This window comes from Sus scrofa, chromosome 1 (assembly GCF_054392235.1).
Source record: "Sus scrofa isolate SSC_HxYL_T2T_F1_AM1 chromosome 1, Sscrofa_HxYL_maternal_Yorkshire_Landrace_v2.0, whole genome shotgun sequence".
Lineage (NCBI taxonomy): Eukaryota > Metazoa > Chordata > Mammalia > Artiodactyla > Suidae > Sus > Sus scrofa.
Genome location: NC_139383.1, coordinates 146,252,671 through 146,270,218, shown reverse-complemented (window position 1 = coordinate 146,270,218; position 17,548 = coordinate 146,252,671). Strand labels below are relative to the sequence as shown.

Below are 17,548 nucleotides of genomic sequence, written 5' to 3'. Positions count from 1 at the left end.
CTGTGCCTCTGCAGCAACCTGAGCTGCTACAGTCAGATTCTTAACTCACTGCACCGTAGCGGGAACTCCCCATGTATTATTTTTTTAAAAGACATTCTTCAGACTTCTTTTTTGTGGGCCAGATTATTTGAATCCATTTGTTAATTTCCGTTGGGGCAGATGAGGCTTCAAAGAGCTCTGCCCTATTCAAGCTCTGATAGTCAAAATTGCCATTCTTTCTTTTCACATATTCATAGAATATGTGAATATCAGGGTCAAGTTCTCCTTTTAGGAAACAAAAACATCCTTTGTGTTGCATGGGAACCTCTGCCCTCCCATCATCATCCCTGAGTAATAGGAGGATGTCCATTGGTCCTCTCCAGTGAACCCCCCAAATGTGGAAGTCAGGACTGCCACTAACAGGACACAATGGAAAACCATCAGCTAACTCTGATTCATTATTCTGTAACCTTTGTATTGGCTCACCATTGTCATAGGAACCCTCCCAGTGAATATTCTACTAGTGAGGGCGTCAACTTCCTTCTCCTCCCGCGTGCTGCCTGGAGATTATATTTTGTCTTTCTGGTTAGGAATGGGGGTGTGTTTACTTGCCATCTGTCACACGGAGACTGTTGGCAGAAATGCTTGTTTAAAGAGGAGATGAATCAAGGTTTACTGGGTGTTAGCTTCGCACTTGATCTTCATCAGTCCGTCAATTAGTCATAACTATGTCTGTCACACCCTCACAGGTACAGTTGACACAAAATGAATTATTTCAAAATATATTCTATGTGATTTCTATATAGGATGTAGACATTATTCCCAAGGGGCATTGGTTTGGCAAGAAGGTTGGTTTAGCTAAGCTCCCTTTGCCTACTTTGTAGAGGCTTGGAATTTATTAAGGCTTGGATACTGATGATCATGTAGGTCAGGACTCAACATTTGTACAGGATTCACACTTACTAAGTTGTTTTATTCTTATTTGATCCATCTAGAGACTCTCTTATGCCTATATGATATTCTTTATAAGATATATGAGAAAACAAATACAACCAGAGCAACCTTTTTCTTTATATTTTAATGTTAGGTATATGTAAAGAAAATGGTATATAACACATAGAGGTTAAAGAATAGTTTTTCGTTGAACATCTTTTTGCTCCATCCTAACCCAACTCAATTCCTCTTCTTCTGATGCCATTTTTATCCTAACTTTTGTTAATTTATTTGCTTTCCTGTGGAGTTTTTTCATTTGTGTACTTAGGACTAGAATTGCTAGGTGAGGAGGTATGAACATCTTCAACTTTATTAGAAAACATCAAATGTTTTCCATAGTGACTGTACCAATTTGTACTCCTGCCAAGTGTATAAGAATTTCCATTCTCCACATCTTCACCAATGTTTTCGTCCAATGTTATTCTTGATTACTAACTGGACTGAACACTGTTCAATGTATATGTTACTTACATGTCCTCTTTTTAGAGTGCCTATTGACATTTTTTCCTGTTTTTCATTTTCTGTAGTTTTTAGGACCTATTCATATATATGTGTATTTTTAATCTTTATTTGTTTCAAGTATATTCTCCCACTCTGGCTAATCTTTTCTCTCTTGCTATGGCATATTTTGATGAGAAGTTCTCAATTTCAATATAGTCAAATGTATTAGATTTTTCTTTAATCATAGTGCTTTTTTGAATTTTAAATTCTTTCCTACCCCAAAGTTATAAAAATAGTATGCTATGTTATCCTATAAAATACTATAAAAGAGTTTTGTTTTTTACAATTTAGCTCTTTATTGACATAGAATAGAGTATTATATGGGAGTATTATTATATGGGATTGTTATATGGGAATAGATTATTTTATATATATATAAAATTTGGATGCAGTTTCTTGGTTTGTTTCATGTAAACATCTACTTTTCCCAACATGCAGTTATTAAAAAGGCCACTCTTAATGTAAAGAAAGGTCTTTTGTGCTGCTTCTGTCATGTTGAGTGACCATAAATTTATGTTATATTTCTGAATTCTCTAGTCTTTTAGTCTGTTTGTTCCTCTTTTAGTACCACACCACCTTAACTGGGTTGTGATAATGAAAAGTAAATCTTGTTAGATGGTAAGGCAGGTTGTCTTCCCTTTATATTTTCTTGGAGTTTCTTGGCTGTTAAATGGTTTTTGCATATTCATGCTTCAATATATGTTTTAGAATGGGCTCCGTAAGTTCAGACAAACCAAAAACCCTTAGAAATGTTGAATGGGATTGCATTACATTGAACCTCTAGATCAATTTGGGAAAATAAACATCTTTACAATATTGAGTCTTACTGAAAACATGACTTGCTCATTTTCTGTGTCTTTCTTGGTAATGCATTTCAATACAGTTTTTTGTTTTCTCATATGAAGCCTTAACATAATTTTGGTATGGTTCTTTCTAAAGTACCTTGTTTTTAGAGGTACTGTAAATGTCAATTTTTCTTCTTTAAGCTGTTGTTGATATCAGAATTTTTGTAAAAGAATTTTATATCCAGAAATCCTACTAAACTCACGTATTAATGCTAATATTTTATCTGTAGAGGCTTTAGTATTTTTCTAAATACACAATCATATTGGATAATGGCTTTATTTTCCCTTTTTTATCTATAAATATGTGTGTGTGCTCATGGTGTTTTTCTTGTCCTACTGCATCTGCTTAAGAAAAGCAATGAATAGAAGTGGTAGTAACAGGTGTTCTTGTGTTATGCTGAATCTCCTAGGGAAAGCATTCAAAAGTTAAGTCTTTGTAATTTTTAAAATTAACATACTATAGAGTTAACTTTTTTCTTTTTGGTGTAAAGATTCTGAGTTCTAACCCAATGTGTAGATGCATGTAATCACCACTGCAATCAGGATAGAGAATAGTTACATCACCCTCAAAATTCCTTTGTTTGCCGTCCCATTGAGGTCACATCTTCCCCCCATCTCAAACTTGTGGCCTCTGCTGCTCTCATCTGTTCTTCATCCCTATAGTTTTGCCTTCTCCAGAATGCTATATACATGGGATCAAACAATAGTTGGGCTTCTGAGACCCATTTCCTTCATTCTATATTGCTGCCTTTGAGGTTCATCTATGCTGATGTATCATTAGTTCATTCCTAGTTTTTGTTGAGTATTGCATTCTTTGGATGTGCCACCATTTATGTATACATTCACCCATTGAATTATGTATGTTTTCTAGCTCTGTAACTTATTTAGCTTCCTTGGACTAACTACTTCTCTGTGCGTCAGCTTCTTTATCTGTAATGGGAATAATGCACCTACATCATAGGGCTGTTGTGGGGATATATGAAATACATGGATAATGCCTGATATATAGTGAATGCTCAATAAATACAGTCTGTTATTACTGTCCCCAGTATTAGTAAAGAGGTAGAGGTGGAAAAGAACTGGACAAATTCAAGGGAGAGCAAGAATGCCAGTGTGCCTGGTGCGTAATGAGCAAGGGGAAGACGGTATGTAGGAGCAAAGGCATGAAAGACCTTATGGGCTGCAGCAGGGAGTTTTGATTTTACTCCAAGTACAGTGGAAAGTACAAGGATGAGACATGATCTGTTCATTCCTTTAGTAGATGATTCAGGCTGCAGTGAGGTGAATGCGTTAACAGTGGTGAGAGTAAAATGTTACTGTGGTGGTCTAGGGAAAAGATGGCGGAGGCTTGGACCATAGGGTTGGTTGTAGGGAGGTGAGAAGTGGTTTGATTGAAAGTATAGTGTGAATGTAGATCCCACAGAACTTGCTAATGGATTCCTAGTTTAGTGGAACACATTCCCCGTTAGGAGTTATGGTGTGTCTAGTCATGTTTATCAGTGCTGCAGCACTCCTTTTTTCTGATGGCCTTCCCAAATATCTCCCTCAACCACTTTTGAAATGAAAAGTAAACTTTTTTTTATGCCTGATTTCTGGAATCTACCTGAAGAAATACACTGCCTTTTCATACATTTTTAAATATCTGACTTTTTTCTTACTCATATTCACAGCCCTAAACACACTTGTTTTTTTAAAAAAATGGACAGCTTATCCCACAACAGTGTTTTCTCCTAGCATTTTAGTTGTTTTTTTTTTTTTTTTTTCTTTTTCTTTTGTTTTGCTTTACTTTTTGGCTGCACCTGTGGCATGTGGAGGTTCCCAGACTGTGGATTGAACCCGTGCCACAGCAGTGACAATGCCAGATCCTTAACCCGCTGAGCCACAAGAGAACTCCTTTCTCCTAGCGTTTTGCTTTGTGGTTCTCTGCAGCCTGTAGAATCTGTGACCCCCATATACTTAGTCGTCCTGTTGGAAATAAAGTTGTCCAGGGTGCTTCATGCTCAGCCAACAGGATGGTAGTTTGAGTGGTTGGCAGGAGTTCCTTTATACACTTGGGACTTATTGTTGGAATAAACATTATTAACTCAGACTAAAATTGGACCAGAGATTTATTTTTGTCCTCCCTTCAACCTCAATTCACCCTAGTTTCTCTCATCCACATGACAAATGGTCTTGACTTTCTGAAGTGATCTAAAGATTAAAATCAGCCCTGGGTGTTTGCTTAGCCTTGCATTCAAATGGAGATTTTTGTTTTGTTTTGTTTTTTGAAACAGTTTAAAAATAGAGTTCTCTGATCACACACAGAGAAGTTTTCTTTTATTTCCTGTGTGTCTGCTCCTAACACGTCTGTATTTGTTCTCTGTGGGGCCTCAGCTTCCAACCCCTCCTTAAAGATAAACACCTGACCCAGTCTTTATCTGGCACACTCATCATTTTTTTTTTTTTTTAACCCTATCCTATCTGCTTAATTTGGGTCTTCTCATAATTTGGGATTTGCTAAATTGGAGAAAAATTTCCCTACTCTCCTGAGCTCCTGGTTTGATTTTGCTCCAGTTTTCAGCGTCTTTTACCAGATTAATGTCAAACTGTGTTATTTATTTACTCAGTTGACTTGGAGGAGGGCTTCTGGAATCTGAGGGAGACTCCCTTGAATTTTGTGCAGAATTTTGGGCTTCTTTGTAATTGGCTTCTTTTTGTGATCTTACAGAATACCAAGCTGCTATTTTACACTTGAAGAGGGAGCACAAAGAAGAAATTGAAAACTTGCAGGTATATCTCTTTGATTTTTATACTGAAATGGTTACTTGAGACTGATGCTTGTTTTCTCATATGCCAAAGTAAATACTCCACTTTTGTTGACATAGTTACCTAGACAGCATCTGCCACTGGGCCTTGAGTTCATCCTTGGGCTGACAGCCTTGAACTCTATCTTGAATAGAATTCACTTCCTACTTTTCAAATAATGCCTTTGGGAAAAATGATTTGCTTGGAGAAAATGATTGTTCTAGTTGGAAGGCAGGGGAGAAGATGATGGAGTATTTAGACTTTTATTGTTCATAAGAAGGTTTTGAAAAATTGTTTCCTGTGCATGGTGCCAGTTATTTTGTTTGGCATCCTCTCAGTCATGTTTTCATATCTGTCTGTTGCCGAATGTATTACTGCAATTGGATGTCAAGCAGATGAAGGCACTTAAGGAAGTGGCCCTTGTCACCATTCCCTATCTCCAAGGAGTGCTTGAAAGTTGCTGACTTGGTCTCCTTTGTGAAGTCCTGAGAGCCTAAAGGATCATTTCCTTTGTCCCACTAATTATCGCTCCCTTATGTGTGGTTATTTGCTGGCAGTGCCTGTAGCAGGAAGTTTCAGAGTCTTAATTTCAAATAACTAACTATTGCATCAGACACTGATTCCCATTTACTACTGGCTGGGGTTGACCCTGTATCTCAGGAGAGAATCTTAGCAAAATGCAGTCTTGGTAGTTGTATAGTGCTCACTCATTCCTTGCTAAGTCAGTGAGTTTGTAGATCAAATGTTCTTCTTTCCATGAAGTGATAGTGTACTTTAAAGAGTAACTGAGACGATGTATTGGACTGTGTATGAAGCCACTGCAAAGGTAGCAAAGAGAGCATCAGATTAATTGCATCGGGTATGAATTCAGGCCACCTGTATTCAGTTTGGTTTAAGGAGTTTGGAAGAGGGAATGAGTCCATTTCACAAAGAAACGAAAAAGTGGAAAAGTACCTTTGACTCCTCGGGGACAAAGGGAGGTGGAGGCATTTATCGCTTTGTTGCAAAATGCTCTGCTCTACAGAGACCTCACTTTTGCCCTTTGTTCTGGTGTGCAAAAGATTCTCAGCTGTCCCAGAGAAGCTGAAGTGGGGATTCATTTAAGAAGCAGACTGCTAAAGAGGGCGGTATAGAAGTGATTCCGTGAGTAGAAGTTTTCTGTAACAGCCCAGCAGTAAAAGTTAACACTATCTTCCCCAAGTTGTAGGCCAGCCTTAGGAGTACTCTGACAGCTAAATAATATTCTCAGGAAGAGCAGGTGCTTACAATCTTGGAGTTCTTGCTTTGTGCTGGGCATTCTTCTAGGCATATTATATACATTATTTCATGTATTTTCAGGTCCACAAAGGTCCCATGATCTCACATCTCAAACCAATAAAAGGATGGAGAAGGGGGGAAAAAAAAGTAAATGGAAGGGAAAAAAGTATGTTGGAATCTTGATTTCTATTTAAAATAAAGGTAGGGAGTTCCTGCTGTAGCCTAGTGAATTAAGGATCTGGTGTTGCTACAGCTGTAGTGCAGGTTGCAGCTGCAGCTTGGATTTGATCCCTGGCCTGGGAACTTCATATGACGTGGGTGTGATCAAAAAAGAAAATAATAATAATAATGTAAAATAAAGGGTAGATAAAAGTATGATTGACAATAGTAAATGTTAAAAAAATTCTGATTATCTCAAGTTTAAGTATCTCTGAAATAATTATCTGTTTTTTTAAATGCTATTAGTAAACTAAAAAAAAAAAATTGTGCCATATAAAATGCCATATAATTGTGCCATTATACCTAGTTGCCTAAACCCTGTGGCTATGGCACCCTCCTGCTGTCAGGGCAGAGACCATGTTACCCCATCTGTATGCTTAACTTTAGCTGAAAAGTAGTTTAATAGTCTCATAGCTCTTGATAGGAAATCGGCAGCTCTTACTCCTGATCTCACCCAGAGAAGTGTCTTGTTGGCAAACACAGCATTTTAAAGATTGAATTAGGGATAAATAGTTTAAAATGTGGACAGATTTCCAGCTGCTTCTAGAATAAATTGGAAAGGCTGGCAACAGTGGGCTTATGATCCTGTATGACTTTAAGCTGCTGGGGTTGAGGATCAGATGTCACTACTGCCAGGACACGTGTTCTCTAGTTTGCCACTGTCCCTACCCTGGGCCATTTCCCCTGGCTGGCTCCTTTATGCCTTCGTTAACCCTTGTTCTCTGGGAGATGTAGAAAACAACCAGATGGGTAGTAGCACCAGCCAGTCAGAGGAGACCCAAGTTCATAAAACAGTAACCCAGCCTGTGCTTGTGAGCCCTCACTGAGTACATCTCTACCTGTTTTATTGCACAAAGTAACAAAGTCATGTATGTCCCTTGCCACAGGACTGGCAGAAGATAATGGGTGAGCTGCTATTTCTTTGCTCTTTTATAGATGTCCACTAGCAGCCTTCATTCCCTGTTAGATTTTATTTCTCCACTTATAGGTCATGGAGAAGTCAGACATATTTTAAGATTTCTTCAAAATGCCTTTCCAGAATAAGAAAGATTTCATGCTTAAAGTACCACAGTTACTTTTTTTTTTTTTTTTTTTTTTGTAAAGCATGACTTGGCAGACATAGTAAATGAGCTATCCTTTAATAAAAAAAAATTAAAAACACACAGAAGGAGTTCTCATTGTGGCTCAGTGGATTAAGAACCTGACTAGTATCTATGAGGATGAAGGTTTGATCCCTACCCTCACTCAGTGGGTTAAGGATCTGGCACTGCCACAGGCTGTGGCATAGGTCACAGGTGTGGCTTGGATCCCAAGTTGCTGTGTCTGTGGTGTAGGCCAGCAGCTGCAGCTCCGGTTCGACCCCTAGCCTGGGAACTTCCATATTCCGCAGCCCTAAAAAGGAAAGGAAAAAAAAAAAAATCAAAGAAAAGAAAAAAGTACATAGAAAAAGGGATTCATTCTGTCACCATATATAAGAATTGATTGCATTTAGGATTTCTGGGGCCTGAAGCACCGGCTGCATGTGGAAGTTCCCAGGCCAGGGATCGAACCCCTGCCACTACAGTGAACAATGCAGAATCCTTAACTTGTTGAGCCACCAGAAGAAGTCCTGCATTTAGTTTTTTGAACTGTTTGATTAGAGTTTAAAGAAATAGCATGATTCAACAGAGAACCTAAGCTCAGCTTGCTATTCTGTTTTTGACTATTGATTTGTAGGGAAATCATTTAATTGCTCAGTTCCCCCGTTTAAGGTGGAATCCTTAACCTGAAATAATTTGATTAGGGGTTGAGACTTTTAGCCTAGAATGCCAAGGCCTGTAAGTGTGGTATCTGGAGTGTTAATCTCTTGCGTGCTCTGTGGCCCACATTTGTGGAAAGTTCTTGGCCTGGGACCGGCTTCTCAAAACATGTAGCAACTTACATACCTATTCTCCCTATAGTTCAAAAGCAAAAATGTATTGACTACTTGAATGAATCCATTTCCAAGTTGCATCAGTTTATGTACCTTTTTACTCAATTTATGTACCTTTTAAGTACTCGGCTGACTTTTCTACCCAGAGCACCAGTAGGAGGGTGATGGTAGGTCAAACACTTTGCGTAACTTTTGTATTTCATGTCATTTAGATTATTAGTAGCAAAATCCTTAGGTTTTGTCCAGGTGTGTCTGTCATTTAGCAAACTCTACCTTGAGGGCATATGATTACCTTGTGATACTCTTCATAATCTAGTTCATTTCTCAGTTTTGAATAATTGTGTGTTACTGATTTTATTTTTGAAAAGGTGGCACCTTACCTTTATAGGTACTTGAGAAATTTTTGCCTGTGGTAGCCGTTGTACAAGTTCCTTGCTATTGGGTAGAAACATATTCAGACCTACCCTTTTAGGGCTCATGTTGAAACTAATTCTCCCATGGTATAAATAAAGGTTATTTCTTTGCTATTGCCTAGGAGCAAGGTTTGAAAAAATCACCATTACAGCTCTTGTATAAAATTTGTATCTACATAGTTGATTTTTATCTTATCGTAAGGTGTGATTATCATTTTGTGTGAGATGAGAAAATGAAAGAACTCAGGTTTTTGAGTCAGATATAGGTTCAACTCCTTGCACTGTGATGTTGGGAAACGAATCAACTTCTCTGGGACTTAGTTTTCTTAGTTTCAACATTTGTACAATAATAATCACATTGATGTACAAGTAGCAAGTGTTGGCTAGGATGTGAAGAAAAGACAACCCTTCTACCCAGTTGGTAGGTATGTAAATTGGTGCAGCCACTGTGGAGAACAGTCTGGAGGTTCCTTAAAAACTAAGATGGTACTACCATATGACCTAGCAATTTCACTCCTGAGTATATATCTAAAAAAAAAAAAAAAAAGGAAAACATAAATTCAAAAAGATACGTGCACCTCAGTGTTCATTTTAGCACTATTTACAATTACCAGGATGGGGAAAGAGCAAGTGTCCATCAACAGATGAATAGACAAAGAAGATGTGATACATATACACAATGGAATACTACTGAGCCGTGAAAAAGAATGAAATCAGACATTTGAAGCAACATGAATGGACTTGAAGGGTATTATCAGAATTGAAATGAGTCAGAGAAAGATAATTACTATATGATGCCATTTATTTGTGGAATCTAAAAAATAAGACAAGCTAATAAATATAACAAAGTGGAACAGAATGACAGACATAGAAAGCACATAGTGGTTACCAGTGGGGAGAAGGAAGGGTTGGAAGGGGCAACATAGGGGTAGGAGATTAAAAGGTACAAACTATTATGTATAAAATAAATAAGCTACAATGATATATGTAGTACAGTACAGAGAAGATAGCCAGTATTTATGATAACTACAAAATAAATAAGCTACAATGATATATGTAGTACAGTACAGAGAAGATAGCCAGTATTTATGATAACTACAAATTTATGATAACCCTTAAAAATTGTGAACTGCTATTATACATCTATAACTTATAAAATATTGTTCATAAACTATAGCTCAGTTAAAAATTTTTTTAAAAAAATTACAATCATTTTGATGATGCCTGCCTTCTAGGATACCCAATTATGAATACATACTCAGTAAATACTATTTCTCATTCCATTTTTCTTGCACAAGTCTCCTTGTAATTAGGAGGTTGAATTTAGAATGGACCTCTGGAGTTCTCTGGTGGCTCAGTGGGTTAAGGATCTGGTGTTATCACTGCTGTGTTGTGGGTTCTATCCCTGGCCTGGGAACTTCTGCGTGCTGTGTGAGCCAAAAAGGGGGGGGGCGGTATTCAGTAGAATAGTCCTCAGACTCTTTTGGTTGAAGACTTCCTTGGGATGTAGACATATATCTTATTTATTTATTTTAGGGCTGCACCCATGGCATATGGAAGTTCCCATGCTAGGGGTCTAATTGGAGCTATAGCTGCTGGCCTACACCACAGCCACAGTAATACCAGATCCAAGCTGCATCTGTGACCTACACTGCACCTCACGGCAATGCTGGATCCTTAACCCACTGAGCAAGGCCGGGGATCAAACCTGCAATCCCATGGCTCCTAGTCGGATTTGTTTTTACATCTTTTTTTTTTTTTTTTTTGTCTTTTTATGGCTGCACTCCCAGAATATGGAGGTTACCAGGATAGGGGTCAAATCGGAGCTGTAGCCACTGGCCTACGCCACAGCAACCTGGGATCCAAGCCATATCTGCAGCCTACACCACAGCTCATGGCAATGCTGGATCCTTAACTCACTGAGCAAGGCCAGGGATCAAACCTTCATCCTCATGGATATTAGTCGGATTCGTTTCCACTGAGCCATGATGGGAACTCCCTTGACTTATATCTTTGAGGGTGACTTTTCCAAGGTCTTCCAGCTTCTCTTTGGCCTCTGTGCTCTATATCAGAGGGTCTAAATCAGCCTTTCCCTAAGCTCATTCCGGTGAGCTTCTGAAATGCTCCCTGAAAAAACTATTTCATGGTCACAAGAGTTTGAGAAATATCTTGTTCCTCTGTTAGAGCTTTACCATGAATAGAGAAGGACAGAGGGTGGGACAGGGGAAGACTATATAGCTTGTTTCTCACATGATTCTTTTTTTCCTCAAAGTAGCTGTTGCTTCTGAATACTGTTTTCTGTTGATTCATATAATCTTATCTCAATGTATAATCTACTTTCCGAGTTTGAGTTAAAATCTTTGGTTTCATTACCCTTTTCATGTTACCAAGGTCTTGCTTATTATTCTGATTGTGGGCACCAGGAGGGAGCAATTTTTTTTTTCTCTGTCTTTGGAAGTACTTAGCAGAGTGCTTGGCACGTAGGTGATACACAAATATTTCTTATGTAACAACCTGTGATTGAAAAGCAATAGCACCTAAATGTAACCATATTCCTACTGTGTACTGACCTTTGTTCTACACTTTTGGTATTAGTATTATAAAGAGTAAAGGTAGAAATACAAGCAAAGTAATAGATTTGTCCCCAGTTTACAGATGATAAAACCTGAGGCTTTCAGAGACTGAATTGTCAGAAGTCCTAGCCTAGTAAGTGGAGGAACCCAAGTTTGAATCCACCTAGATCTGTCTGACTTTGAGGCCAGTGTTCTTTGTGTTAATCATTGTGATATTAATGGAAAGAATATTGGATCTGGGAGCAAATGGTCTAGATGATGGTGTTCCTTGGAGGATGATGAACAGTATAAACTTCAGGCAAATTTGGACTCAGTTTCCTCATTTATAAAATGAGGGACCAGGCCGTATGCTAATAGCACCTTTGAATTTTATTAGCCCCACCATACTTTAAAAAAAAAAAAAAGCTTGATTTGTCTCCCACATTATCCTTTCAGCCTTTGGCTTATCTAACTCTGAATCTGTAAAGCCCTGTTATTTACAATCGCATCCCCTTTTTCCTTTTAGATTCTTCTGTACGTTCCCCTTTCTAACCAGGTGGTCTCTTCTCAGCTCTGCTTGTCTCCTGGGACATGGTGTTCAGGTTTTCAGTGCCATTCTGCTTTCCAGCCTCCAGGGCTGATTAGGGTGCCTGACTCAGTGAGGGGAGGCAGCTCTTAGAATGGTAAATGCAGTTTCTTTAGAAGGGCCCGTTCTGCTTTTTGACAGGAGGGGATGCATTGAAGGATGGGTAGGACTTCTTTGGCGCTCTACTTCTTCAATTTTGAACGTTGAGGGGGGAAAAAAGCAGCTTCCTCTCTGGCTTTTGAGGAGCTTGGATAATTTAAGCATATTGTTTTTGACCGGCTCTTTCAGCAGTTTGGGAGTAGGTGCCATGGAAATGACACATTGTTTTATCTGTTTTTAACTAATGCTCTTTGGATTGTGGGATAGAAGGAAAAAAAGCAGCCAGCAGTGACATTTCCTTTACGGGAACCTTTTCCATTTACCCCATTTATCACATGCGCAGTGCCTCACTGAGGGGAAACTGGAGGGATTGATGGCCTCTGGCAGGCCCCTGCTCATTGTGCAATGCAGACTCATTGCTAATATGGTAACTCCCCCTGTGGAATGATCCAGGGATGGGCGCCAAGCTGGAAATTAACTTACATTGTACCTCATTGTCCCTCAGAGAACCACATGGTATGGCCTCCATTAAGAGTAACTTTTAGACTTCCTTATTTTTCTCTCTCCAACCTACCCCATCTGTCTGTTTCTAATAGTAAATACATTGCCAATGAAACAAAACCGAGTACAAACTATGCTTGAGCTGATACAGCCAAACATGTGAAGACATAACATCCAGTCTTTCCCATTTGTTATGTTCTTTGTTATCAACACAGCATATTTTTAATTTTTTTTTGTTAGAGTATAGTTGATTAACAGTGTATGTCAGTTTCTGCTGTACAGCATATTGACCCAGTCATATATATATATATATATATATATATATATATATATATATATATAATACATTCTTTTCCTCATACCATCTTCCATCATGTTCTACCTAAAAGACTGGATATAGTTCCCTGTGCTGTACAGTAGGACCCCACTGTTTATCCATTCCAAATGTAATAGTTTGTATCTACCAACCCTGAACTCCCCATCCATCCCACTCCCTCCCCCACCTCCTCTCTGGCAACCACAACTCTGCCCTCCCTCCTGTGGTCTGTTTCAACACCACACATTTAAATCTATTAATTCCTGGAGAATGCTGAGAGGAAAGGGGAGTAATTCGTAGATTGATAAACAAAATTTTCACAAATATGAAATATGATGATTTCATTAAACCCTCATGGTATTCCCCTAAGTGCCGATATTTCATTACTGAGTTGTCAGAAGAGACAAAATGTTGGGAAATATTTTGATTTATTGTTACATTGTGTATATATAGTACAATGTCAGGAGTTTAATAGACTTGCTGGTCAGCTGGCACTGAAATGCCTCTTAGGCCCCTGGCTACCTAGAAGCTTGCAGATCTATTTGGGGTTGGATTTTGATGGAAGATGCAAAACGAATTCCCTAGCTGACTTCAGAAGGCTGTCTTGGCCCACGTCATTCTGTTATTTTTCAAGGGGTGCTTGCTGATAGAGGGAAGCTTGTAGAATGAAGGGTGTGCACTGTGCTCAATTATAACATAGAGACTGATGCTGATTTTGTTTGCCGCCTTCAGGTTCAGTGGGCTCCAGATACCTCCGATGAGCCCTAAACTCTGAACTTGAGTCCTTTGTGTGGGTGAAGATGGTTATTCTTTTTTTTTTTTTCTAAAGATTTTGCTTATTTATAAGAAAGGGAATATATACTTACATTTCTTATATTTTGCAAGAAACAGATATAGTTCCCTGTGCTATATAATAGGACCTCATTGCTTTTCCATTCTAAATGCAATAGTTTTCATCCACTAGCCCCAAACTCCCAGTCCATCCTACTCCCTTCCCTTTCCCCTTGGCAACAAGTATTTTCTCTATGTCCTTGAGTCTGTTTGTGTTTTGTAGATAGGTTCATTTGTGCCATATTCTAGATTCCATATTTAAGTGATATCATATTGTATTTATTTGTATTTCTCTTTCTGACTTACTTCACTTAGTATGATAATCTCTAGTTGCATCCATGTTGTTGCAGATGGCCTTATTTTGTTCTTTTTTATGGCTGTATAGTATTCCATTATATGTATGTACCACATCTTAATCCATTCCTCTGTTGATGGGCATTTAGGTTGTTTCCATGCCTTGGCTATTGTGAACAGTGTCACCATAATCTTGATATTTGTCTATATTCATCTTAGAGATTTGAAAGCTGAGTATCAGGGAAATGAATTTCTGGGACCATAAATTAAATGAGAAAATACAGCAGCAAAATTTCTCTGCATCTTGTCAGCGACTTACTTCATTGATTTCTACAATTGGAACATAGGAGTTCCTCAGCTGTTCTTAAACCTTATCTTCCCCAGCAGAGCTCTGCATTACTGATTCCTCAGCACATAGGATGATGTGGCTCTTCCTTATGCTGTCACCTATTTGTGGGATGTGCATACATATGATAAATGGCATCTATCTGTGCCTCTTTTAACAAGCTTAGCCTCATAGAGGCTTTGGAATCTATAGCGTGAATTTATTATGTCTTTATATGTGCTTTGACCACTTCACTGCAACTGATTCTGAATAACAATAATAATAGCTGATGTTTATTGAGCATTAGTCGTTTTATATGATGATTAAATGAGTTATTTAATCCAACTCTGATAAGTGTCACTGAACTATTACTCTGAACTACCTCTGGAAGTTCTTCCACCTTGAAGATCCTTGCTAGAAGGGATTCATGGCATGACCTTCTTTCTGGACTGATCCTTGCCTTTGATCTCTCCTTGGGTAGAGTATCGATCGGTCCTTAAGAGTGATGGACCTTAGCAGCAGAAATTGCTGAAGAATGAATTTATGTAGTGAAATGAAGCAACCATTCTTTAGACGAAATGGAACATGACTGGAGGCAGGGCAGCTGAGTGGAAACACAGGTGTGGAATCTTCCTTTCGTTGAATCTTATCTCTGCTGCTGACTAGATGCATGATCTTGGCTGTATTACCTAAACCTTTCCAAGCTTCAGCATCCCAAGAGTCAGGGCCCCCTAAGTTTGTGCCATAAGATAATTGCATTTCAAAACTGTTTTTGCGGAGTTCCCGTCGTGGCGCAGTGGTTAACGAATCCAACTAGGAACCATGAGGTTGCGGGTTCGGTCCCTGCCCTTGCTCAGTGGGTTAACGATCCGGCGTTGCCGTGAGCTGTGGTGTAGGTTGCAGACTCGGCTCGGATCCCGCGTTGCTGTGGCTCTGGCGTAGGCCAGTGGCTACATCTCCGATTCAACCCCTAGCCTGGGAACCTCCATATGCCGCGGGAGCGGCCCAAGAAATAGCAACAACAACAACAACAGCAACAAAAAAAAAGAGACAAAACTGTTTTTGCTATAAACTTCTTACAGTATGAGTTTGTATACATAACTGTGCTTTTTAGTTGTGTTTTTTTTATAATAAATACTAATTGAGCACCTGTCAAATGTGAAATGTGCCAGAGATAAAACATCATTTAATAACAATAGCAGCTAACATTTATTGCCTATTAACATGTACCAGACACTCTACTTAACACATACCCTGGATTATTTAACCCCCACATGGATTTTGTTCTCACAGGATTTACTGTTTAGTTAAAAGAATAGCATTTATACCATAGAGGCTAAATAAAAGTCAGCTTAAACTGAGTCCGTAATACTACCCAGAGACTAATGAAGGGAAATACTTTGTGAGTATTAGTATCTCCTTTTAATGGAATTTGCAAAATTCAGATCTTAGATCCCAACCAAGAGTCTTCTCAATTCTCAGATGTTCTGCCTGCCATAAGAGTAGCAATTTCCTTGTCTCTAAAAGCTGCTGTAGGCGTCTCTGCAATACAGTCCTGCTTATTTTCCTTTAACACTCTGTATGCAGTGACCCCTCTCTGTAGAAAGTATATGTAATACACATAATTTAAAATATTAATTGAGAAAAGTATTGCATAAATGTGTGGATTCGTGCAATAGGTTATCTGTGTTATTACGATTTTTAGAAGCCATTCCCCAATCTTGCCACTAGAGGTCAGCTTGACCCTTTTTCTCTTCATAAAGCTCCAAGTTGGTGTTGGAAGAACTTTCCAGTTGAGAGCATAGAGCACAGTTTGCAAAATGCTGCTGGGGAGGAGGGCAAGAGGCCACATTCTAGAAGGGCCTTGTTGGTCCTCTTAAGGTTTTCCAACTTCATTCTCAGAACAGTGGGAATCTACTGACTAATTCTGAGCATGATATGGATAGATTTGTGTTTTCTCATCATAACTAAATATATACACACCACCGAGACAATTACTTTTCTCTGTAAATAGGTGAAAATCTCTTACAATATATCTGGAAGCTGTTAAGGGTATCTATGTAGTACAGTTCTGGTTATTAACACTACATATGGCATGGCCCTTATCTGTTGCGAATAGATACAATACACACAATTTAAAGTACAAATTGAGAAAACATAGAATAAAGTGGGTTTTTTTTTCAAATTTGTATGATGTTTATAAGTTGAACCATATTACATTGTTAATATCTGACCTATTTTGACTTAAAAAAGGCAGTTTCATATGGCTTAATCTGGTGTATTGGCACCAAGAGGCAAGGAGGTAAATGTGTGCTAGAAATAATATTCCTCTGGATGGACCATATTGTGAGATGCTCACTGGGACCTCAGGCAGGGACTGAGAGACTACGGAGAATGTAGTATTTCGTATAGTTGATTTACAATGTTGTGTTAATTTCTGCTGTACAGCAAAGTGGTTCAGTCATACATACATATACACTCTTTTTAAAAACATTCTTTCCCATTATGGTTTGTCATAGAATACTGAATACAGTTCCCTGTGCTATACAGTAGGACTTTGTTGCATAAGTATATACTATGTATACTGTGTATATTATGGCAACTCTTTTTTAAGTTAGTCAGACCTTACTATTGAGACCTCTGATGATTCTTGGGCCCCCTGTTACTTTTAGAATAATCTTGGTGAGCAGTTTCCCAGCCCCTGGGAAATCCATGGGGAAAAAAATTACTAAAAACTGTTTATCCAGCTTAGTATTTCATGGTCTAGTAAACAGGCTAAATATGTCATAGTTCTTCCTAAGTGAGCCCAAATTGATGTTTTACTACATAAGAAATGAATAATACTGCCCTGCTGTTGATCGTTTTGACCTCTGTAATACAGGTCTCGGTAAAGTTATTGTGTTTTGGTGCCCACATAGACCTTTCAATGCAAAACTTTCAGTTCTAGAATTAGAGTTAACAGGAATATTGTGGTACAGTTATATACAAAGGCAAGTGATTAGAAGATTGGGAATGGAAGTGAATTTAACATCTAAGTTACATTTATTGCATGTCTTTGTTGAATATTTCTTTTACTTCTTCCATAGGTCTAGTTTTTTATTTTTTAGATAAATAAAATTTGAAAACTGAGATAATAGCCTG

General features: G+C 38.4%; 1 protein-coding gene across 15 annotated transcripts in view; it reads left to right on the top strand.

Annotated features, from left to right (window-relative positions):
* Positions 1-17,548, top strand: part of FMN1 (formin 1) — a 467,182-nt gene that overhangs the window by 199,946 nt on the left and 249,688 nt on the right. For all 15 annotated transcript variants that reach the window (XR_014814775.1, XM_084975416.1, XM_084975406.1 and 12 more), the window contains one exon: positions 5,026-5,087. Coding sequence is in view for 14 of the 15 variants with exons in the window: in XM_084975416.1 (XP_084831542.1) it covers positions 5,026-5,087 (62 nt within the window). In the remaining variant the exon portion in view is untranslated. The remainder of the gene's footprint in view (positions 1-5,025; positions 5,088-17,548) is intronic.